Below are 22,672 nucleotides of genomic sequence, written 5' to 3'. Positions count from 1 at the left end.
TAATCTTAATTAAATTTAAATTTAATTTGCAAGTTGTAATCTTAATTAATTTTCATAATTTAATTGAGAGACCCTTTTGGTCATATATTATTCAAAAGATACCTGCTTTGCTTGTTCATATTGTTGCCTTCACTGTATTTGTATTATGAGTTTTGTCCTCTCAAATTGCGCCGGCGGGCGGAGGAAACGGTAAAACCTCCCACTTTATTTAATTAATTTAATCACTTTATTTAATTAATTTAATTTAATATAATTATATGCTAATGGACTATGATTACGACAGAGACTGATGAGGATGATGGTTGTTTTTTGTTCTGGACTAACTGGAAAGAAATTTTGATTTTCGTTGGGGAGGTATGTTGTCTGCTCTCCTGTTTGGACGCCCATCTCATCCTTTCCTATTTTATGAGGTCACGGTTAAGCCACCTTAATATTTTATATTAATTTTTTTATAGTGATAATAAGACAACAAACAATAAGAATATAAAATTTTGACATAACTTAATTGTGATCGCATAGGAAACAGGCAAACAATCTGCCTCCTTTGGTTGGTGGGTTTAATTAAAAGGAAAACTAATGAAAATGGCTTGAAAACTTTGAGTTTTAATGATAAGGACAAAATAAAGGGTAAAGTGAATAGTACTAAGATTGATTTTTTAATGTCAAAATATGATTTTTCGTTAAAATAAATAGTACCGGATGCTTTTCTTTAAAATCCTCTTAATCAAATTGCTTCGGCTTCTAAGACAAGGCTTAATCATTTAAAAGAAGCTGAAAAAAGCCAGCCCTAAACCTTTCTCTCTCTCTCTCTAGATATTGTAGCCTGCAGGGTATTTTTGTTGGAGACAGTTGAAAGAACCCAACTCAGGAAATCCATCTTCAGCTCAGAAATAAGCAGAGCTTCCAAAAAAAAAAGCGCTTTTTTGGTTGCTTGGTGGGAAAATGGAGATTTAGCATGTACATGCATGCGTGGGACTCTTAATTTTCTTCATTAAATAAAATTCCAACCATCCAAGTGGTGTAGTAGTTGGTATGTAGTGGAAGAAGATATGTTTGAAAAGTGCTTTTTTGACATTTCGAGGAAGTAAAATTTTGTACAAATGTGCATTTTGGCTTCTGCTTACTAGCTGATCGGCCTCAAAGATTCACACACAAATTTCCCAAGGCAACCATGCGGCTGCTGCTGCTCTTTCTGGCTTTCTGCTTCTCTGGAATTCATGTGATCTCTTCTTCTACACACCAAGATGATGGTATGTATAGTCTTATATATATATATATATTGATATATATATTGATCTCTTAATTCATGGGAAAATTGGGTTTTGTGTAGTTTCTACTTTTGGTCTATATATATTGATCCCTTAATTCATGGGAAAATTGGGTTTTGTGTAGTTTCTACTTTTGGGATACCAGTATTATGCATCCTCGGTGTAGATTCTTTCGTGTGTGTACATAGCGATTAGTCCGTTGAATTTCGGTCTAATGTGAATTATTTTGAAGTTTTGGTTAAATTTGGTTCTAAACCCTCATTGTTCCTATTAAGGGTAGTTGATTGATTTATAAGTGTGTTGATCCAGCTAGTGCACTCCAATCCTTGAGGCAGACATGGAACAATGTTCCACCCAGCTGGGACAAGTCAAACGATCCATGTGGGGGGCGCTGGGAAGGCATCACTTGCAGCGGTTCGAGGGTGACTGCATTGTGAGTGTTGTTCATCTTCGAATTCTGATGTGATCGTTGTAATTACGAGCATTCTCGCTTGCTTTCTTAATCGGATTTTGAACCAGAACCTCTTCTGATGTTCACTGTACAGGGGATTATCAGGAATGAACGTGGAAGGGAAAATTGAAGGCGACTTCGTGGGGCTCTCTGAGTTGAGATCCTTGTGAGTGTGATTGTTCCTCCTTTCGTACCAGCATTATGTTTGCAGTATATTATGAACTGAGCAACACACAACAAATTTGATGTCTAATTATAACAATATGCATAAAACATGTTTATTTTCGCAGTGTCAGTTATTTTGTTTAGCTCAATCTTGATTAGGGGTGGAATTCTTTTTGTAACGAAGCTGAAACGATAACATTGCAGGGATCTTTCATTCAACAAAGGCCTCACCGGTTCTCTCTCTCCACGATTAGGGGATCTGAGCAATCTAAACATCCTGTAAGAACAATTTACCAAGCAATTTTTCACATCTGCACCTTTTGAACTTTATGGAACATGAGTTTTTATATCGGATAATTATACGAGACTGTTTCCATCTTTTAGGATCCTAGCTGGTTGCAGCTTCAGTGGAATTATTCCAAGTGAATTGGGGAAACTTGGAAAGCTAACCTTCTTGTAAGAATCGGACTAATTATTCATACTGTTAGTGCAAACCAATATGATGTTTTTCTTTTCCCACGTTTATATAACCTTGGTTTTTCTCAGGGCTTTGAATACGAATAACTTCACCGGTAGTATACCTGCTTCTTTGGGTAATCTCTCCAACCTCTATTGGCTGGACCTGGCAGACAATCAGTTGACTGGACCTCTCCCAGTTTCAAGCGGCACATCCCCCGGCTTAGACCAACTGTTTAAGGCTAAACATTTGTGAGTATTTTCCGTTTTGAAACTCTCTCCATTCTGAAAAGAAAATGAAATTCTAGTAAGGATTATGCCACTGCTTATTGCGTAAACATTAAACAGATTATATGAATTTGCAGCCATTTGAACCAGAACCAGCTTTCAGGTACCATTCCACCCGGACTTTTCAGCTCCAAGATGATACTGATCCATGTGTAAGTTGATCCAAACGATCAGTTTCTAATTTGTCCAGATCCTATCTATCAGTTTATGTTCTATACTTAAACTGCTTGTCATTCTTTATTTGCAGATTGTTTGATGGAAATAGATTCACTGGGACTATTCCATCAACAATATTTTCCGTTCAGACTCTCGAGGTTCTGTGAGTAAAAAGCCATCTTGATTTTTCTTTTTCTTCCACATTTAAGCCTATCTGCTTCTTGACACTTGATAGACTAAAACCGTTCTTTTCTGCAACAGTCGGCTTGATAGAAATGCTCTGACGGGACCAGTCTCCTCAGATATCTCCAACCTAATATATCTCAGTGAATTGTGAGTACAAACTCTCCAAGAAAATACTTCGGTGTGTTTTTACCATAACCTTAGTGATGGTTAATCAGCTATTGCACGGTTTTTATATTCTCTTCCAGAAATTTCGCGTACAACAATTTGAAAGGCTCTTTACCCGACCTAACTGGATTGAATGCCCTCAATTATGTGTGAGTACATGGCATGGAGCTGTTTTCAGTTTCAATTTTCCGGTTGCTCTTGTGTTTTACTGATAAATCCTAATGATTTTACTTCAGAGACCTTAGTAACAACTCGTTTGATCCATCAGAAGCTCCGCGTTGGATCTCAACCCTGCCCTCGCTCACCACTATGTAAGTCTGATGGAGGTTACATGAAGATGTCTTGGTATATATTGATGAGTTATAGGGACAGTGAAAAATTTATTGTGATATCATTTTGAAATTATTTACTGTTATGATGCCAGCGTTTTAGAAAATGTAGCACTTCAAGGGACTGTGCCAGAAAAGATGTTCAGCATACCGTCATTGCAGCAAGTGTAAGTATGAGGAGAATAATGGAATAATTCATCTACGTCTTGCAATTTCAGTAAACTGGCCATTCATCTTTTCTGTGACTCGACAGGAAAATGAAAAACAATGCGTTTAACGACACATTTAACATGGGTGATACAATCAGTTCGCAACTGACGCTTGTTGATCTGCAGAACAATAAGATTCAGAAAATAACACTGGGTTATGAGTACAAACATACATTAATGTAAGACAGTTCACGGGCCTCGATCTTAATTTTCTATGATGTTCTGTATTTTCATGGGAAAATCTTTCTTAGTTGTGACTTTTACATATTGCAGACTTGTTGGGAACCCATTCTGCAATGAATCTAGCTCGAGTCCGTACTGTCAGCCTCCACAATCAAATACAAAAACGTATGCTACTAGCACGGCTTGTCCATCCATTACATGCCCCGGGGGTCAGCAGCCAAGCCCTCAGAGTTGTCAATGTGGATATCCTTTTGAAGGAACACTGGACTTCCGAGCGCCCTCCTTCAGCGATTTGGAAAATATGACTCTGTATCAATCCCTAGAAAGGAGCCTATGGGAGAAACTTGACCTCACTCCCGGTTCAGTGTCACTTGATAACCTTTTCTTCGACAACGATGACCATCTTAAAGTACATGTGGCTCTCTTTCCACCCACAGGAACATATTTTAATAGGTCTGAGATTATCAGGATTGGTTTTGATATGAGCAATCAGACTTACAAGCCGCCAAAGGAGTTTGGACCCTTCATTTTTATTGCAGCTCAATATAATTTCCCAGGTAATTTTAAATCACAGTGTTCATATACACTTTCCCTGCATTAGAAGATCAATTAAACTGACAGTAAAAAACCCGAATTGTTTCAGACACACATAAAAGCTCTATGAGCACTGGTGTTATTGTCGGGATATCAGTTAGTTGTCTCGTTCTTGTTGTGGGCCTCGTGGTAGTAGGAATTTACGCCATTAGGCAAAAGAAACGTGCAGAAAGAGCCATTGGTTTAAGCAGACCTTTCGGTAAGTAATCATTCCTGTTGTGGATAATTTCTAGACTGAAATTCTGTCACTAATACTAGATACTGTTCAGCTTATATTCATTACTCTGCTCCATCTTCCAGCTTCTTGGGTGCCAAGCGGAAATGATAGTGGCGGTGCACCACAGTTAAAGGGAGCAAGATGGTTTTCGTATGATGAGCTTAAGAAGTGCACCAATAATTTCTCTGACAGTAATGAGATAGGATCTGGCGGCTACGGGAAGGTATATATACAACTCATTCAGTAACATCTATGAAATTGTGTTAGAAGCTAAAAGATTTTTTTTTCTATACTTTTGGGTTGGCTATCCATAGGTTTACAGGGGCATGCTTTCTGATGGACAAGTGATAGCAATCAAAAGAGCTCAGCAAGGATCAATGCAGGGAGGCCTCGAGTTCAAGACTGAAATTGAGTTGCTCTCTCGCGTTCATCACAAAAATGTCGTTGGTCTTTTGGGATTCTGTTTCGAACAAGGAGAGCAGATGCTGGTTTACGAGTTTATGCCTAATGGAACACTTAGGGAAGGCTTGTCAGGTCAGTTCTAGATTTTACTTTTCGCTATTTCATATTTTTAGTTTTAAGTGCTTCATTTAGTACCATTGATTTAACATGTAATGATAAGCTTTGTTTTAATATGAGTTGCAGGGAGATCTGGTATTCACCTCGATTGGAAGAGGAGACTCCGAATCACTCTTGGCTCGGCAAGAGGACTGGCTTACCTACATGAGCTTGCAAATCCTCCTATAATTCACAGAGATGTGAAGTCCACCAATATTCTATTAGATGAACATTTAACGGCGAAGGTTGCAGATTTTGGCCTCTCGAAGCTGGTCAATGACAGCGGAAAAGGACATGTCTCGACTCAGGTCAAAGGAACAATGGTAAGTTTACAACTAAGCATTTCGAATGTTATCATTTATAACTACCTAAATGTGATCTGCTAGGGTAAGCACTAAGCAGGAAAATCGTGTTTTCCAGTTTCAACATTTCTTGTATTGTAAGTTACTGTCTGTACTTTCAGGGCTATCTGGATCCTGAGTACTACATGACTCAACAATTGACCGAGAAGAGCGATGTATACAGCTTTGGAGTCGTTATGCTTGAACTGATAACTGCTAGGCAGCCAATTGAGAAGGGAAAATACATTGTCCGCGAGGTACGATTGGTGATGAACAAGAATGACGAAGAGCATTACGGTTTGAGGGAGTTAATAGATCGAAACATTCGAAACTCAGGAACTCTTATTGGGTTTGGGAGGTTCTTGGAGCTAGCCATGCAATGCGTTGAAGAATCAGCTGCAGATCGTCCCACGATGAGTGAAGTTGTGAAGGCTATCGAAACCATTCTGCAGAACGATGGGATGAACACAAACTCAACATCAGCATCTTCATCAGCCACAGAGTTTGCAGCATCAAAAGGTGCTCCGAAACATCCCTACAACGATGGTTTGCCGAAAAAGGAATTCAATGACAGCACCGGCTCCTTTGATTACAGCGGTGGATACGCTGTTTCAGCGAAAATCGAACCCAAGTAGTAATTATGGGGTTCAACGGAGTTTTGTGTTAATTAATTTCTTTCGTAATTGTAATTTTCTGTATCAATTGTAATTATGGAGTGCAACGTAGCGTTCTTGATTTCAACTGACAAATAGGCATGTAATATTTTTACATTGTTTCTTAGTTCTTTTGGATTTGATGCAAGACTTCTTTAAACGTGCTTTCTGACAATCGATAACATTTCTAACTAGTGACCACATTTGGCATAAATACTTAAAATTAAGTGCGGTTGGAGAAGGAGCACCTGAGTGCTTTTTTAGAAAGCACTTAAATAAATTATTTGAATATATAATAGAAAATTCGACATGTTTACACTTGTAGCCTTATTAGCAGAATTGCTCCCTATAAAAAGTCTCTCTTCAAGGAAAAAAAACTTAAAAGTACTTATGATAAGAAACACTTCGAACTATATTTTAAAAAAGCACTTGAATTTAATAAAATTTCAACGTTGTTCTAATAAAAGCACTTTTGGCAGCATTGAAATTCAGAGAATCATTTCATTCCACACTTCTAACTATACACATATACACAATCCCATCTTAAAAATTCAATCCTCAACTTCTTTGGAGAAGGAAAAAAATGAGAAACAAACATAAGGGAACAACTAGAAATGCAGCAACCTTGAACAACTCCCCACTTTCTTTTGAGACGGCTCCAATCCAAGACCAGTCTCCACTGTATCCCGCATCGATGAATCCCAACCCGAACGCTGCAACCGCAGCCCTAGGAAGAACAGTGTTCAAAACCCTGACCCTCAACGGGAACGTGAAGTTTTCCGGCGTCGTTGAATCTTCAGACATGTATTTCAAAGACAAGGCTCTTTTCTGCGACCAACATTTTTTTTCTTCACTTTTGATCAACTTCTGAATTTGGTAGCTATATCTATATGACTTGGCTTCTTTTCCCGAAATACACCAAAACGGTTGAATTAGTTTGGTTGTTGGACGGCCGCAACTACTTTGCTTCCAGGAAAAAGATTGTTTGAAAACTCAACGGTTGAAGTTTTACTGAAGTTTGAGCTAACACTCACGATTTGTAATCGGATTTGCGATTAAAAATTTATGTAGGACATTTCAGAGATGTTCCGACTGTCAAAACGGATCTGATCGTGGTCACAAATATTTTTGGTTGATTTTTACCCTTTTTTTTATTTTATTAAACGATAAATTTTGTTAGATTAGCTACAGACGAAATTTAAACTCACACCGTCATGCAAGGATTCAACACATTTCCACGCTGTAGTGGTCATTAAACTCACACCGTCATGCAAGAATTCAACACATTTCCATGCTGTAGTAAATGATCACTTGCTTCACAGGATTAAATATTCAATAATAATACTTAAGTAAATTAATATATGGTGAAATTGCTTACAATGGTGTAAAACTCAATGGTCGCATAAGTGGGTGAGTGTTACTCAATAATCACATTTTCACAAAAAAAAAAAAATTGAAAATATGAGCAAGCATACATAAAAAATTAAGCATTCGTTTGGAAGCTTTTAAAATAGTCGAAAGCATTTTCGGTGAAGTAGAACTTTGTTTTGTTAATTTGGAATTGTTTTCTGTATCCTACATTCTTGGTGTTGATCTGTTTTATTTTTCTTTTTCGAATTTTCGAATCTGTGTCAGGTTGGAGGATATGGTACAAAAATCATCATAAATTTGAGTGATGTGATTAAGGCATCTCAAGTCTTCAACGACCTGATTGATTTCTCTACCGTTATTTGTTTTGTGCCAGGATATACTAAACAATATTTCATGTGAAGCTATTTCACATAAAGCTGAAAATGAAACCAAAAATGTCAGTGCCGTTCCCAACGATGAACAAGCCAGTGTCGTTCACAACGATGAACAAGCCAGTGTGGTTCACAACAACGAACAAGCCAGTGTCGTCCACAACAATGAACAATCAAAAGGCCTGTTAATGTAATGCCTTCTAAGGTTTGTCTATCCTTTTTACTTGCCACCTAATAGATTCTAACTCGAATTTTGTTTTCAGTAACTGCAGGAGGTTCAGCTCCACCTCATGATGATCCGTTCTCACTTCCCATTGAAAATGTATGCATGAATCAGCTATCTTTTTTCCTTGGAATCTGATTAACATGCTAACAGATTATTTTCTTCTGTAGCTATTACCTTCTGCTCTGTTTAATTTGGATCTTTATGGCAGAACTCTAAAGCTGGTGACTCAACTCAACAAGAATAGAATATTAAACCTTAAAAAGAAAGAGTAATACTCTTAACTAAATGCGCCACAACTGTTTGCTCCCGAAATGCCTCTATGAGTCTGAAAAGCCCGGTGTTGATGAATCACAAGACGGTAGCTAATGAGAGTTTGAAATGCCTCTATGAGTCTACTTTCGAAAGATGGACTATAGTGGTAAAGCCACCAGCTAGTCCCTTAAAAAAAAAAAAATTAGATATGGTATTGTTGACCCTTAAAACTACCAAGCTTAGTGGCATGCAGGTTGCGTAACTAATGAGTTAGCTACATCATTCGGTTATGTGCGAAGCATGCCAACTCGATGGCCGAGCTTGGCCAGAGAGTAAAATATGTTGATGTTGTGATGAGCGCGCTGCTGACTTCTCTATCTTGCGATTGTGGCCAAGGAAGAAGCACGTCTTGACCTTTGGGTTCTAACTTGCGGAACTGAAATTGATTCGTGTTAAAGGCCAAGGCATATCCTTCATATTACTGTTCGTGACTTTTCAAACAAAATAAAAGCCTATCTAGGCTTATCACATCTTTATCTGAAGCTTAGCCCACCTAGACTCCTTATCTCATCAACAGAACTACCTTGATAATATCCCTCAGCCTTAGTCAAAATCAAGATTTCTTGAGTCAATGCCGTGCTCCTCTCATCTTTGCAGAGCACATCTAATCCAAAGATTGGTTTTAATATTTAAATGCCTAAATCGCAGTTTACGTGGAACTCTGTCGTCCAAATTCTCATGCACCAATGACATTCCAATATGCATCATTATCTTGACTTCATCCTTATCCCAAAACCATGCATCCTGAATATTCAAACCTCATCTTAGTGTACCATGCTGCTCCAATCCGATAACAAGAATCCTAAAGTCTATTTGAACTGTACTGCTTGTTTGGAAATATAATTTACATTTTATCTATCCCGTTTAAGAATATGTCAACATAATTCATATTAAAAGATAATTATTATGATAAAAACCACTATATTATCCTTTAACAATAACAAAATTTTCTTTACTTTTTTATCTGATGATTAGAAGCTATACTCATTCAACGGCCTTGATTGCACGGGCCGATGACATAAATTTGAGTTCAAACACAGCCCCCAATTTCCTTGAGCTTCGGCTTGTAAGCCGAATGGTTAAGGAAATTTACGCTTGCATTTGAACTTCTGCAGCTGCCAAATAACTCCACTGAATACATATTCATTCGGCAAAACGCATACTTGGTCTCTCCATGAACCAAAATCTATGGTGCAGTATCCCAAATCCTTGGTCGAAGCTTTCAGTCCAAAAGCAATTTTTGATGTTGTTGACGAAATTTGGATAAACCATGTCTTTTACCAAATATCCCCACCAAGCTAGCATGGGTGAAACGGTGTCAAGGCCGTCGAACATGATATGGCGTGGATCGAAACGATTCGTCGAACTGAAGAAATCATCAAATGAACTCCTCGAATTAAGGAGCAAAACAATAGACCAACGACCGAATATCTTTGAATGACTGCAAAAACATATGGCTGAGGAAACAACATCAAAACCATCACTGAATAACCATCACTCGGCGGAAAGCTACTCTGGGTTTTTGTTTACAGCTTCTGGAGTTTTAATGCTCTTGGACTTGGTCTAATATTCTTGGGCAAGGTGGCATGCTTCACGGCCATACGTAATTGCCGGTCACAGTGCACAGAATGGCCATCAAAAGTGGGTCATTTTCTATGCCTCCATCCTCATTGTGGGGTCCCAGCCTAGTGCCTTCTATCTCACTAGCATTATTTTCATTTCAGCACCATCGTGCTAAAAAACTAAGCTGTAACTGCCGAGAACCAACAAAACAAACTGCTTGAAGTGTCTCCACGGCCAGTTGAAGTCACATCAATAACTAGCTGAATTCTCGACTACAAAATGACAGTTAAATTACTCCAATTTCATCTCGAGCCACCACCGATCAGTTCGACACACAAAAATTGCTGCTGCACTAATTTCACTAGTAGTCTGGCCGAGTCGGAAAGTACACCAGTCGTGTGACTTTACACCAGCCGAATACACCAGTACACCAGTCGAAGAGCTGTCATTAATGGACAAGGGTTGTCTGCCCTCCTATTTTCGGTGTCTTCCTGTTTTGTGTGATCATAGTTAAGCTACGTCAACATTTAATATTGTTTTTTTTATAGAGATAATAAGATAAAAATGAATAGTAACATAAAATGTTGACGTGGTTTAACCGTGACCACACAAACAGAAGGACACAGGATGACACAAGAAGTGAGAAGGTAGACAATCTTTGTCCGTCATTAATAATGCTTTTTTTTTTTTCATTTCACATCTGTGTTGGCTTCGGGCCCGCAAGAAATATATATAGGTTAGTAGATCCTTCATAGAGGATTTCAACCAAGAAACAAAAATTCTCTTCCGCATCGAGTATCATGTCTCAACAAGCAGCATTTTATATATACTCACCCTCGGCGAGGTTAAAAATATAATTTTAACCGTCGCGATGCTATTGAATGGCTGTGTTGGAAAAAAGCCACCAAGTGCTTTTGAAACCCACCGATAGCAAATTCCCATGGTGGATCACCTCACAACATCTAATGTCGAGAACGTCTAGGTTTCTGCACTGAGCAAAGATACAACACAACGAACAGTGCGATATATAAACACTAATCCATTTGTAAGCTCTTGAGATTCCTCTGAATAGATATAGGTTACCGCATCGTCCCCATAACTAGGATGCTTGTTGCCCCCTTATTTTCTTACGTATCGACTGAAAAGCCGAATGGTTGAGAAAATAATTTATTTATATCACTACCTTTTTTTTTTAGCAAACGGAAATAAAAATGGCTAATCCATAAGGAGGCCAACGGTGCTTTATTCCAAGCCGAGATATTTTGGTATTGACGTTTTCAATTTGATTTCGATCTAAACCGAATAAAGAATCATCTTCAAATACCTTTGACTTGGCGAAAAATTCTTGATTCTCAGCCGTTGAATGTGCTGAAAAATTATTAAGCCCCACGAGCATAATAATTTCACCAATTTCGACTTTTAACTTGGACAACTTAGCCGAACATGATTTCTCTATATTGGCCTTATCACCAATAACCATATCGACTGTCATGGTTTCGGCTTCTAAGACCATGTCTCCAATTACCATATCAATTGATGTAGTTTTATGGTCTGAAGCCGTGTATCGGTCTTGTTTGTCATTGGAACACTACTCAGATGAATCATTTACTGAGTCGATTTTTGACTTAGAAACTTGAAACTTTTCTTCTAGGCCTACCACACTTTTAGTCTCGACCGAAAGAACAAGTGATATGAGCATATTTATGCGACTGAGTTAGCTTGTTCTCATGCATTTATGTTGTTATTTCTTAGTTAATTATGTATTTTAAGCTATTTTCGTGTGTTTGTAGGTCCAAAGGGTTAATGTGGCAAAGAAGTGCATTTTGGAGCATTTTGGAGCATTTTTGGGCATGGAATGGATAGCTTATGCTTTGAGCAAAAGGAATGGACGAAATTTGAAGTTTGTGCATCATCCTCTCCCTATAAATAACCATTTTAGCACACTCATTTCACCCAACACATTCACCTACCAATACATACACTCATTTCACCTAATACATCCACTCATTACAACCACCCAACACATTTATCTACCACTACATCCACTCATTTCACCCAACACATTCACCTACCAATACATACACTCATTTCACCTAATACATCCACTCATTACAACCACCCAACACATTTATCTACCACTACATCCACTCATTTCACCACCCACTACATCCTCTTCCTAGCCTATAAATACATTCATCCACCCTTCATCAAAGGGGGAGAGATATCAATCCAAACACATCCATTCATCTTCACATCCATTCCTCCATACAAACAAACCTTCAAACACTTACCAACACCTTGTGCCTTAGAAAAGGAAGGGAAGGAAAGTGTTTGGACGTGCTTGCTGTCCAACTTGGATCGTTGGAGCGTTTAGGTGTTTTCTTTCTTTTGTTTCCAATGTTTAAATTCATTTTCTTTTGTTTTGTTGTGAATATGAGTGGCTAAACCCCTCTTGGCTAGGGGTGATTTCAAAGCCATGATTATGTGTGTAATATGATTTGATAAATTCCAGTTATGAACTCTTGAATCGTAAATGCAGTTGGCTTAACTATTTGATTGATAACTTATTTGTATTTGTTAATTAAGGGTCGACACTTAATTGGCATGCATAAATCCGTTGCTAGAATATAAGGAAGTTTCACATAATCGTTACAAACTTATATTCACATGTAGTGAAGGTCGCTTATAAACGATCGCGTTAAGTTCAATTCCTAGCATGAGTGACATGATGCCATAGTTGCAAGTGCTTTGTCAATGCTTATGATTTTCATTAAACGTAATGATCTTTGATTGTATCTCTATTATGATGTCATGTAGGGAACTTTAGAAGAATGTTTTGGGTTGTCGAATGATGTCATCCAATCCAATAAAACAAGGAAAATCTGAGAGTTAATTAGTGATGTCACGATTAATTTGGAGCATTGTCATTCATAATTCAATGAAGTAGTAACTGGAAATCGAGTTATTTGCATACATGTCATGTGTGGAGAAAAAGCCTCTAGCTATCCCATCCATCATCTTATTTCTCAAATTTGTTTTACAATCTGTCTAGTTTTTCATACTTGTTTGTTTGTTTCAACTTCGTCCAAAACTCAATCCCCCCTTTACTTTAGTGTGTCTAATTATTTATAATCTGTTTTAATTCGTGTTTTTTAAATGTTTTGATTCAAGTAAAAGTTAATTTTCGTCCAAAGTCATTCCTACTATCTAGTTTAAGTTTATTTAGTTGTTTTAAGTTGTTTTGAGTATTTTAAGTTTGCTTTAAGTCTTGTGAGTCTTGTTAAGTATTTTTAAGTTTAGTTTTATGTTTTTGAGTTAAGTTTAGAGGTTATTAGCAAGCCCTCCTAATCCCCGGTCCAGAACGATCCTTACTTATACTTGTACTACAATTGTCAAAAGAGGGTTAAATTTGTGTGTTAAGATAATTTTCGCATCAACAAGTGGCCTAGGTTTTTCTTCGACCGTCTTGACAATCTTCTTGGGCCGAATTTTGATTGTGGCTGGAGCGAAAAATTGCCCTCCGGCCTCTTGCCTTTCTTTTTCAAGATTGCTACTCATATCGAAAAATTTTCTATAGCACTTCTCAATGAGTTTTCTTGCTTCTCGAAGTTTTTCTTTAATAGGCGACAAATCTCGTCCAATGGAGCCTGATTGAGGTCTTGATATATTGTCACGCCCCGATCCCAACATACGTTCAGGATCGACACGTGACGACACCAATACCTGTATCTTTAACATACCCCGCCTCCAGGATATGTACAAAGCACAACTCGAGAATCGAATCGCATGGTAGTTTTTCGTATACTTTATGGCTACATCTAACCTCCTCGTTAGACTACCTACGTACCCTCATTAGGGATCAAGCCATTCGTAGTTCGTCATTTCACTACACTCGAATATTCATCAATTAAATAGCTATGTCTCAACAATAAATCACAATGCATAACATGCAACATTACAAGGGACAAACGACAGAGCACAATCATATTCACTAGTCATAAAGTTCAACGAGTCTAATCATAATTACCATAACCAACATCATTCCATAATCACATCCATCAATAATGCCAACCATCACATCATCAATAACACATACAAAACGTCAAAATGCGGGCTAGAGCGCCACAGCTCGACTGAAGATTGCATCTCTGAAAAAGGGAATTTTGGACCACCTAACAGAATCAAGGCACCAAAGGGAATTCCGGTCCATCACTCAACGGAATCCAATCAGGATACGATTCCGGACCATCACTCAACGGAATCCAATCAGAATACGATTCCGGACCATCACTCAATGGAATTGCGAAGTAGAAGGGATTTTGGACCATCACTCAACGGAATCCAATCAGAACTCAATTCCGGACTACTTAACAGAACTGAACAGAAGTCCAGGAAGCATAACAATGGCTCGAAAGAATAAGACATGATTCAAGTTACTCAATTCACAAAGACTCAACCAAACGAAACAATATCAAGCAACAAATCCCCATCACAATGGGTTATCGGTCCATCACTAGACCTCACATCTCCCAAGCAATTCAATATGCATTTCAATCACATGTCACAACCATTTCCAATGCACAAGTCAAATCACATTTCACTACATCATACCAATCACTATGCTTCCAACATTATATCTCAATCCATAACTTGTAACATATCAAGGAATCACGAAGCACAATATTAATATTTAATCACGTTAATCAATCAGTGAGATAGCATATCATTTCACGATTTTAATTAAAGAACTCTACATAATTCCCTACTTGGGTTATGGATAATAACATGGTAATTCTAATTTGTATTCACAAGATCCATCGTGGGTAATTCCCATTCACTCGAATCTAGGATTCTAAGATAACTTTATGGAAATGAGCAAGAGCAAGGATTCTGGACTACTTAATGGAATCAAAATATTAAACGGTTTCTCATAATTTACCAAGACCTGTCGCATGTGAAATAAGTGCCTACATCATGAAAATGGTGCATCGAGCAACCAACAACCCGGATAAGCTGCAAAGCTCGTGTGAGCGACAATAATACAAAGTATGTAATAATAATGATGAAACCAACCATCAATCACAGTTTATAAACTTTGAATATAAATCATTCATAAGAAATTAATACCAAACCTTTGCAAACTCCGAATGAGTCACATAGACATCCAACGACTTTTCTAAATCAAACTCAAAGTTCTCGAAGCCAAAATTCACGGATACACTCAAAATAGAGCTAGAGAGACGTTGTTCAGCCGAAGCCTACACAAGTAACCAAATAGGAAGTGGCCCCCCAAAGCGGATTAACCAAGCAGAGCCACCCCTAAGAAAGTAACCAAGTAGGTAGTGACCCCCCAACGCGGATTAACCAAGTAGGGTCATTGATGTACCAATTCTATATGGTGCTATCAAACCAACACACAACTTGTTGGAAATTGAGTAGTTTGAGTAGAAATTTCTTTGTCCCACATTGGCCATTCCCAAAAGATTTTATCACTTTATAAGGCTTTGTCTTTTATAGAAAGTGATTGAAGTAATAGGCCTGGAGACTAAAATTGGGTTCACCCTTGGGGTTGGGCTTTGGGATGTACTAATTAGTTGGTAATTAATATATAATTAATATATATTTAAGAGGTATTCATCAATTCCCCCCCTCAACTTGTGACTATTGGCCAATTTCCCCCCTCAACTTTAATTTTGGCCAATTTCCCCCCTCAACTCTCATAATTAGTCAATTTCCCCCCTCAACTCTCATAATTAGTCAATTTGCACCCTACTATTAATTTTTTAATTTGATCATAATTAAACAAGTGTGTGTAAGAAAGTAAATAAGATGTATGTTAATCATTTTCCTATATCTTTATCCTATTACAAATAGATTAAAATTTAGAATTTTACAATTTATCATAGATAGTATTATTAGTCATAATAAATCAATATGGAGTAATTTTATTTGATTTTTTACTATACAAAATTGATAACGAAAAGGATTGATGCGTACATTTTTGTATGCGAATACAATTCTCTTTATAAAAGTGAAAGTTAAGTTCAAGTAAATTGCAGAGAATCGAGCTTTAATGCAAAAATGGCTAGGCAATTCATAATTTTAGACTCCTTATTAAGAATAACCTATTTTATTGAAATAGGTCTGATCCATGAGTTTAGGATTATTATGTCTTTTTGTTATTATTTATTCTTCTACATGCTTTAAACCCGATTCATAACTTTTTCTTATAATCAACTCATATCACATACTAATTCTATTATGTTTTTGTACATTTTACCCTATATTATGCAAGTGAGTTTATGTTAATTTTAGTACTTTGTTGGAAGTTATTAGAAAGATTGAAAAAAAAAGAATAGATGGAAAATTTTAAAAAAATTAACAGTAGGGTGCAAATTGACTAATTATGAGAGTTGAGGGGGAAAATTGGCCAAATTAAAGTTGATGGGTGAAATTGACTAATTATGAGAGTTGAGGGGGGAAATTGGCCAAAATTAAAGTTATGGGGGAAATTGGCCAATAGTCACAAGTTCAGGGGGGAAATTGATGAATACCTCTATATTTAATTGTCAAAAGATGGGCCTTGGGGCTCTTGGACTCTAATAATTAAATTAATTAATTAATTTTAATTTCAAATTTAAATTAATTAATTATTTTTACCAACAGACTCATCTTTTTAGATGAAGTCTAAAGTGTGAGAACGCAGAAACAAAAACACCATTTTCAGCAGATGTCTCCTAACAGATGCATCCCTTCCTTATACCTGTTGCGAACAGGTATAATCACATTATATATACATCCATCTGCATGACATTTAGAACATAGAAAAAATCATAAATCTTCTTCTGCAATCATAAACATCATTTCTGAGAGAACCACATTAATATTCGCTAGAAATCAATATTCCGGTGCTGGAATTTCTGACTTAGATCGTTGAATCTTGGTGAAGCGTGAAGCAGACGTTCGTAGAACTACACGCACTGAGTAGGGGTGAAATTTCTGTTTCAAGGACATTGCGGTACGCAAGCCTCGATCTTTTATTACTCTGCTTAATTAATATTGCATCTTGTTGAGTCTCTGGAATATATTTATTCGTATTTATTATTAGCATATTTATTTTATTACGGATTGTTGACATATATCCAACACAACTTACCTCCTAACTCTACACTTATGATTTACAACATGAGCACATACACCATCCATTTCTGTATTTCCCATCTAGGTTTCAAAGCATTGTTTCAAATTATTACTACAAGCATCCATCACCTCGATCAACTCCTATTCTCAAGTATATGCAATTACTAAATGCATCACTTCTGACTCTAGTCTTAATTAGATTACTTGGAACTACAAATTCACACTATGAGATCCAAGTACTACTTTGGTTAACTTGAATTAACATGATCAAAATAAATGTAACATTTGAATGAAAACACTTAGAGAAAATAAGTGAAGATGCTACTTACAAATATAGATGAACCTGTATATAAAAGCCTTGGCAGTTGGTGCATATATATATCCAGGGATATAAGTAAGTTCCCTTGAATATGCATACATAGATATATGTATACGGTAAATAAGGACACAAATTCACCCCTTCATTAATTTATACATACATATAAGGATTCGTTCAACTTCAGACATAAGCAGAAATGTCTGATAATGCTAAACCAATGAGATGGAATCAATATGCTCATCAACAATGGCTATTCACTGTCATCACAAGGATAAAATCTGGACCACGTCTGACTAAATGTATACTAACAACTCTAGCAAAATTGTACTAAATATGAAGAGAAACAATTTCACATTATGGGACAATATAATTGTCGATTCCCCATCATCAACATTACATTAATGCATTCACTAACTTTAAAGCAACAAATGCAACATGATAAAAGGTTAATTTTCAAATAAGACTATACATACATAATGTTAACCATTAGCATTTCATAAATCGGATGTCACACACCGGGAAATTCGACTTTTTCCAAAAATTCTCAAATTTTACAGGAATAAAGATCTCAACAAGTAGAGTAAACTTTATACCTGTGGCCAAGTCCAATTTGGCCTGGAAGACCCTCAGATTGGCTCGCACCCGTCGAAAACCCTAAGGTGGGTGTTCTTCAATTCGGCTTCCTTGGTGTTCCAATGCCCCTACAACTGATTGGGTCTTGTTCTTGGGTCCAAGAGAAGTTGATCAAGGTGATGGTGAATGGTGATACTCACTGGAACGACGAATCGCCGTCGAGAACCCATGGGAGTTCTACCCGAATTTGGCCTTAAAAACCCTTTAATTTGAGCAAATAAGGTAGATGAGAGGTTGTGGAATAAGTTGCAGGTGGTGAATGGGTGCAAAAGGCCTGAAAAGTGAAAGGATTTTGGCCTGAAATTGGCCAGGTCGAAACCCTTTTTTTTTTTTCTTTTGGGTGCACGGGTTGACAGAAATTTGGGGAGGGGGGATCTTTTCCCTTTTTTTTTTCTTCACTCGCCACACCCGTGGCTTTCTTTCTTTCTTTTTTTTTTTTCTTTTCAAAGCAGCACAACTTCAAACGTCCGTAACTATACCGTTATAACTCAGACTCGCAAATCGTTTTCGCCTATGCGTTTGTGGGTTCGAGATCTATTTAAAAACACTAGTTAAACTTCGAAAAGTCAACAAAAGATAAAGATTGATTTCAAAAATTCAAACCCGATAACTATTCGATTTAATTCCCAAAATTTACAGAATTAAAATTAAGTAATAAAAATAATGTAAACGTGAAATACGAACTTAAATTACAAGATACATAATGAATAGTGAAATTCTGGAGACGGGATTTCACATATATCATGGGAACTTCGTAGTTTTAGCACTATGTCCCATCAGGCGTGCCAAAATGTTGACCCTAAAAACTATCAACCCTACGTGGCGCGCAGGCCGAGTAACTAATGAGCTGACTACGTCATTCGGTTATGTGTGGGGCGTGCTAACTCAATGGCAGAGCTCGGTCGAGGAGTAAAATATATTGATGTTGCGTTGAGCACGCTGTTGACTTCTCGATCTTGCGACTACAGCCAAGGAACACATCTTGGCCTTCGGGTTCTAGAGCCTAAAGATAAGGCTGCTGGTTCTGCGAAGTTCACAAATCATCGGTGTCGGGTTCAGGCACGGTGATTATATTAGTAAGAGTATAAGCACGCTGAACAGGCACCAAACTATACGGACACAAGTACTCGAATGAGATGTATGTCTTGATGGTAAATATGGTTCAGCCGTCAGAATGCCGAACTCTAAAATGTACTTCCAATCATAAAACTCGGTGTTCAATGTGCCGAGCCCAGTAACCTGTAACACCTCACTTCGCCGAGAAAGTTAATTAGATGACCTTTACCAATAAGGACTTGAAAATCCTTATCGACCGAGACTTGGATGAATATCCAGTCGCCCTCGAAGTAGTGCTATTTATCCAAACTGAAGGTGTGCTCCTCGATCGGCTAATTCTACGGCTCTAGTGCTGCTTATCCAAACTGAAGATGTCACCGGTTGCTTTCACAGTGTTGTTTATCCAAATTGAAGATGTGTTAACATAAAGAAATGGGAAGAAAATAAAATCTCAAGGTGTCAAGAAGCTTTGCGCAGGGCAATTTGTGTGTTGATTTGAAGGGACTCATTTGTTGCAACGCACCTTGTATTTATAGCATTCATATCTTCTATTTGGCACGACCAGATAATTTTGCAGAGTCCAACTGCAACTCTAACTCGCGGAACTCAAATTGATCCATGTCAGAGACCAAGGCAGATCCTTCAGATTACTGTTCGTGACTTTTCAAACAAAACAAAAGCCTATCTAGGCTTATCACATCTCATCAGAAGCCTAGCCCACCTAGGCTTCTTATCTCGTCACCAAAACTACCTTGATAATATCCCTTAGCCTTAGTGGGTCAATGTCGTGCTACTCTCATCTTTGCAGAGCACTAATCTAATCCAAAGATTGGTTTTAATATTTAAATGCCTAAATCGTAGTTTACGTGGATCTTTGTCGTCCAAATTCCCATGCACCAATGACATTCCAATCTACATCATTATCTTGATTTCATTATTATCCCAAAACCATGCATCCTGACTATTCAAACCTCATCTAAATGTACCATGCTGCTCCAATCCAATAATAAGAATCCCAAGTCCATTTGAACTATACTGCTTGCTTGGAAATATAATTTACATCTTATCTATCCCGTTTAAGAATATGCCAAGATAATTCATATTAAAAGATAATTATTATGATAAAAACCATAATATTATCCTTTAACAATAACAAAATTTTATTCACTTTTCCATCCGACGGTTGGGAGTTATGCTCACTCAATGGCCTTGATTACACAAGCTGATGATGTAATTTTGGGTCCAAACAGGTACATACGTACAATAATTGTCCATGATTGATGGCCTCTGCTACTTGTTTAGGTGTGTGAACAACGCATGCGTAGGAAATGGGAGAATTAAACTCCAAGTTTCAATCACAAAGTTAAATACTTTTCACTATTCGAGCTCCAAATCTCTTCCAAAATGTTGCATTTTTTATTCCCTTAGCTTGAATTTTGTTTGTGAACGAAAAACTCTATGGTTGGAGTTGTTCTTATTGGTGGGTGTTAGACGACAATTTGTCCTTGGTTTGCGTATTTGGACTCTGCCTCACTAAAAGAAAGAATTTTCTTTGTTGAAGTGAATTTGGATATTTTATGAGAGATTTTATTCAGACCCATTTATCCTCTTTCTACACTTAACTTATAGTTTTTAATCTTGAAATTCCGAATCTGCCCAACAATTTTCTTTCTACACCCATTATGAAAAAGAACAAAAAAATAAAATATAAAATTCCAACACTAGAAAACCCGGGCCATGCCATCACTCCAAACCCTAACCACCCCCAATTTCTACCCCTCCCCAACCCCCCACTACCATCTTCTTATCACCCACAATGAAACCCCAAAGATCTCAGCCATCAATGTCCATTTCCCGACCTTTTGCCGGCCACACAATAGCTCTCTCTTCCATGTAGTCCTTCTAACAAATTTGAATTATGCCGAAATTGTCGACGTGTCGAATCTAATTGTGTTGGACCAAATGTTAATAATACCATTAATTTTTCCAATATATATATATATATATATATATATATTTACATGTTTCTTTTGGGTTTTTTAATTGTGGGTTATCTAATTGTGTTGGACCAAATGTTAATAATACCATTAATTTTTCCAAAAAAAAAAAAAAATATATATATATATATATATATATTTATATATATATATTTACATGTTTCTTTTGGGTTTTTTAATTGTGGGTTGTTGGGAATAATGTTCTAATTTCCAAATTGTTGTGGGTGGTAAGGGAGGTGGCGGTGGGGAGTTGGGGAGGTTAGAAATTGAGGTTTGAAGAGATAAGGTGGCTGGAGTTGCCTATTGCTAATTTATTTATTTATTTTTGTGCTTGTTGGGTTTAGAAAGAGAATTATTGGGCACATTTGGAATTTCAAAATAAAAAATAATAAGTTGGGTGTAGAAAGAGGATAAATGGGTCTATATAAAATTTCCCATATTTTATTTATTAGACAGTCTTGGTTAAGGTGGTTTGATCATGTGAAACGAAGGCATATATAGATGTTCCGGTTAGAAAATACAATTACGAGACAGAGGCTTAGGGCGAAAGGAGTAGAGAAAGACTTGGAAGGAAACTTTAAGAAACACATCGAGTATTTGGAGCTAGTGGAAGACTTGATTCAAAACTGAGCGCAATAATGTTCTAAGATTTATATAGTCAACCCCACTTAATGAAATAAGGCTTTATTGTTGTTGTAGACACAGTCACACTCTAGAAATCGTCTGTTTGAATAAGATGTAAATTTTTATTCAACAATCATGGGGATCTAATCTTTGATTAAATATGCTTGAATGCTAAGAAAACAAAAGGAGAAGAAGACCCTACCTTCATAAAAATGGCCTCAACCGTCACCACCACCAAGTGGAGGCAATGACATTAGTTACAGACACACCATAGGTCGTCCTTACTCCTTACTCCTCTTATCCATTTCTTACGAAAACTGGTTCCTAGTTGCAGATTAATTAGGGTTTAACTTATATGTTGTTTTAATGCCATGTATTTCTAAAATACGAGAGAAACTTGCTTGCAAGGACTATTGGCAGCATCTCTGTTAATAACGTGTGGTCATGTGTTATAACTTGTTCAATATCTTTTAAGCCTATAATGCGTCCTCGTATGTTTTAGTGTGTCAACCTAGACACGAATACAATCAATTTACCAAACTAATTGCATGTAAGTTCTTCTCATTTAAGACGGGCAATACACTTAAGAAAGAATGACCATATAAACAATTACTATATATATATATATATTATTTTACTCCTTACATATAAAAAGTTATTTTTCTTCCAAATGAACATCTTTAAAAAAATTATTTGATTTAGAAATCCTTTAGTTATTCATATGAATCACACAAATTGATGGTTCATAATGAGGATGTTACTTGTTATCATGACTGTCGATTGGTCTGACATATATGGATGACTAAATTGTGTCCAAACGAATAAATTTTTGTATAGATGG

General features: G+C 36.9%; 1 protein-coding gene and 1 long non-coding RNA gene across 2 annotated transcripts in view; one reads left to right on the top strand and one right to left on the bottom strand.

Moving 5' to 3' along the window:
- The first annotated feature begins 1,028 nt into the window (after positions 1 to 1,028).
- On the top strand, positions 1,029 to 6,379 carry LOC126619192 (leucine-rich repeat receptor protein kinase HPCA1-like). The gene is made up of 19 exons (XM_050287487.1): positions 1,029 to 1,250; positions 1,578 to 1,701; positions 1,814 to 1,885; positions 2,089 to 2,163; positions 2,269 to 2,340; positions 2,431 to 2,592; positions 2,706 to 2,780; positions 2,876 to 2,947; positions 3,046 to 3,117; positions 3,216 to 3,284; positions 3,372 to 3,446; positions 3,560 to 3,631; positions 3,718 to 3,852; positions 3,947 to 4,413; positions 4,500 to 4,649; positions 4,751 to 4,890; positions 4,982 to 5,201; positions 5,313 to 5,548; positions 5,689 to 6,379. Exons 1-19 carry the CDS (start codon positions 1,172 to 1,174, stop codon positions 6,199 to 6,201), a joined length of 2,880 nt encoding a protein of 959 aa, XP_050143444.1. The 5' UTR covers positions 1,029 to 1,171; the 3' UTR covers positions 6,202 to 6,379.
- LOC126619205 (uncharacterized) overlaps positions 4,119 to 22,672 on the bottom strand; it is a 35,815-nt gene continuing 17,261 nt past the window's right edge. The window contains exon 2 of the long non-coding RNA XR_007621994.1: positions 4,119 to 4,235. This is a non-coding gene — a long non-coding RNA (uncharacterized LOC126619205). The remainder of the gene's footprint in view (positions 4,236 to 22,672) is intronic.

The sequence above is a fragment of the Malus sylvestris genome, chromosome 4 (assembly GCF_916048215.2).
Source record: "Malus sylvestris chromosome 4, drMalSylv7.2, whole genome shotgun sequence".
NCBI classification, from domain to species: Eukaryota; Viridiplantae; Streptophyta; class Magnoliopsida; order Rosales; family Rosaceae; genus Malus; species Malus sylvestris.
This window is presented reverse-complemented; position numbering and strand designations above follow the sequence as displayed.

Coding starts and splice junctions, on each gene's coding strand:
- LOC126619192 (XM_050287487.1), top strand. CDS start 1,172: ATGCGGCTGCTGCTGCTCTTTCTGGCTTTCTGCTTCTCTGGAATTCAT. Junction 3,853..3,946: donor GAGTACAAACATACATTAAT/GTAAGACAGTTC, acceptor TACATATTGCAG/ACTTGTTGGGAACCCATTCT. Junction 5,549..5,688: donor CTCAGGTCAAAGGAACAATG/GTAAGTTTACAA, acceptor CTGTACTTTCAG/GGCTATCTGGATCCTGAGTA.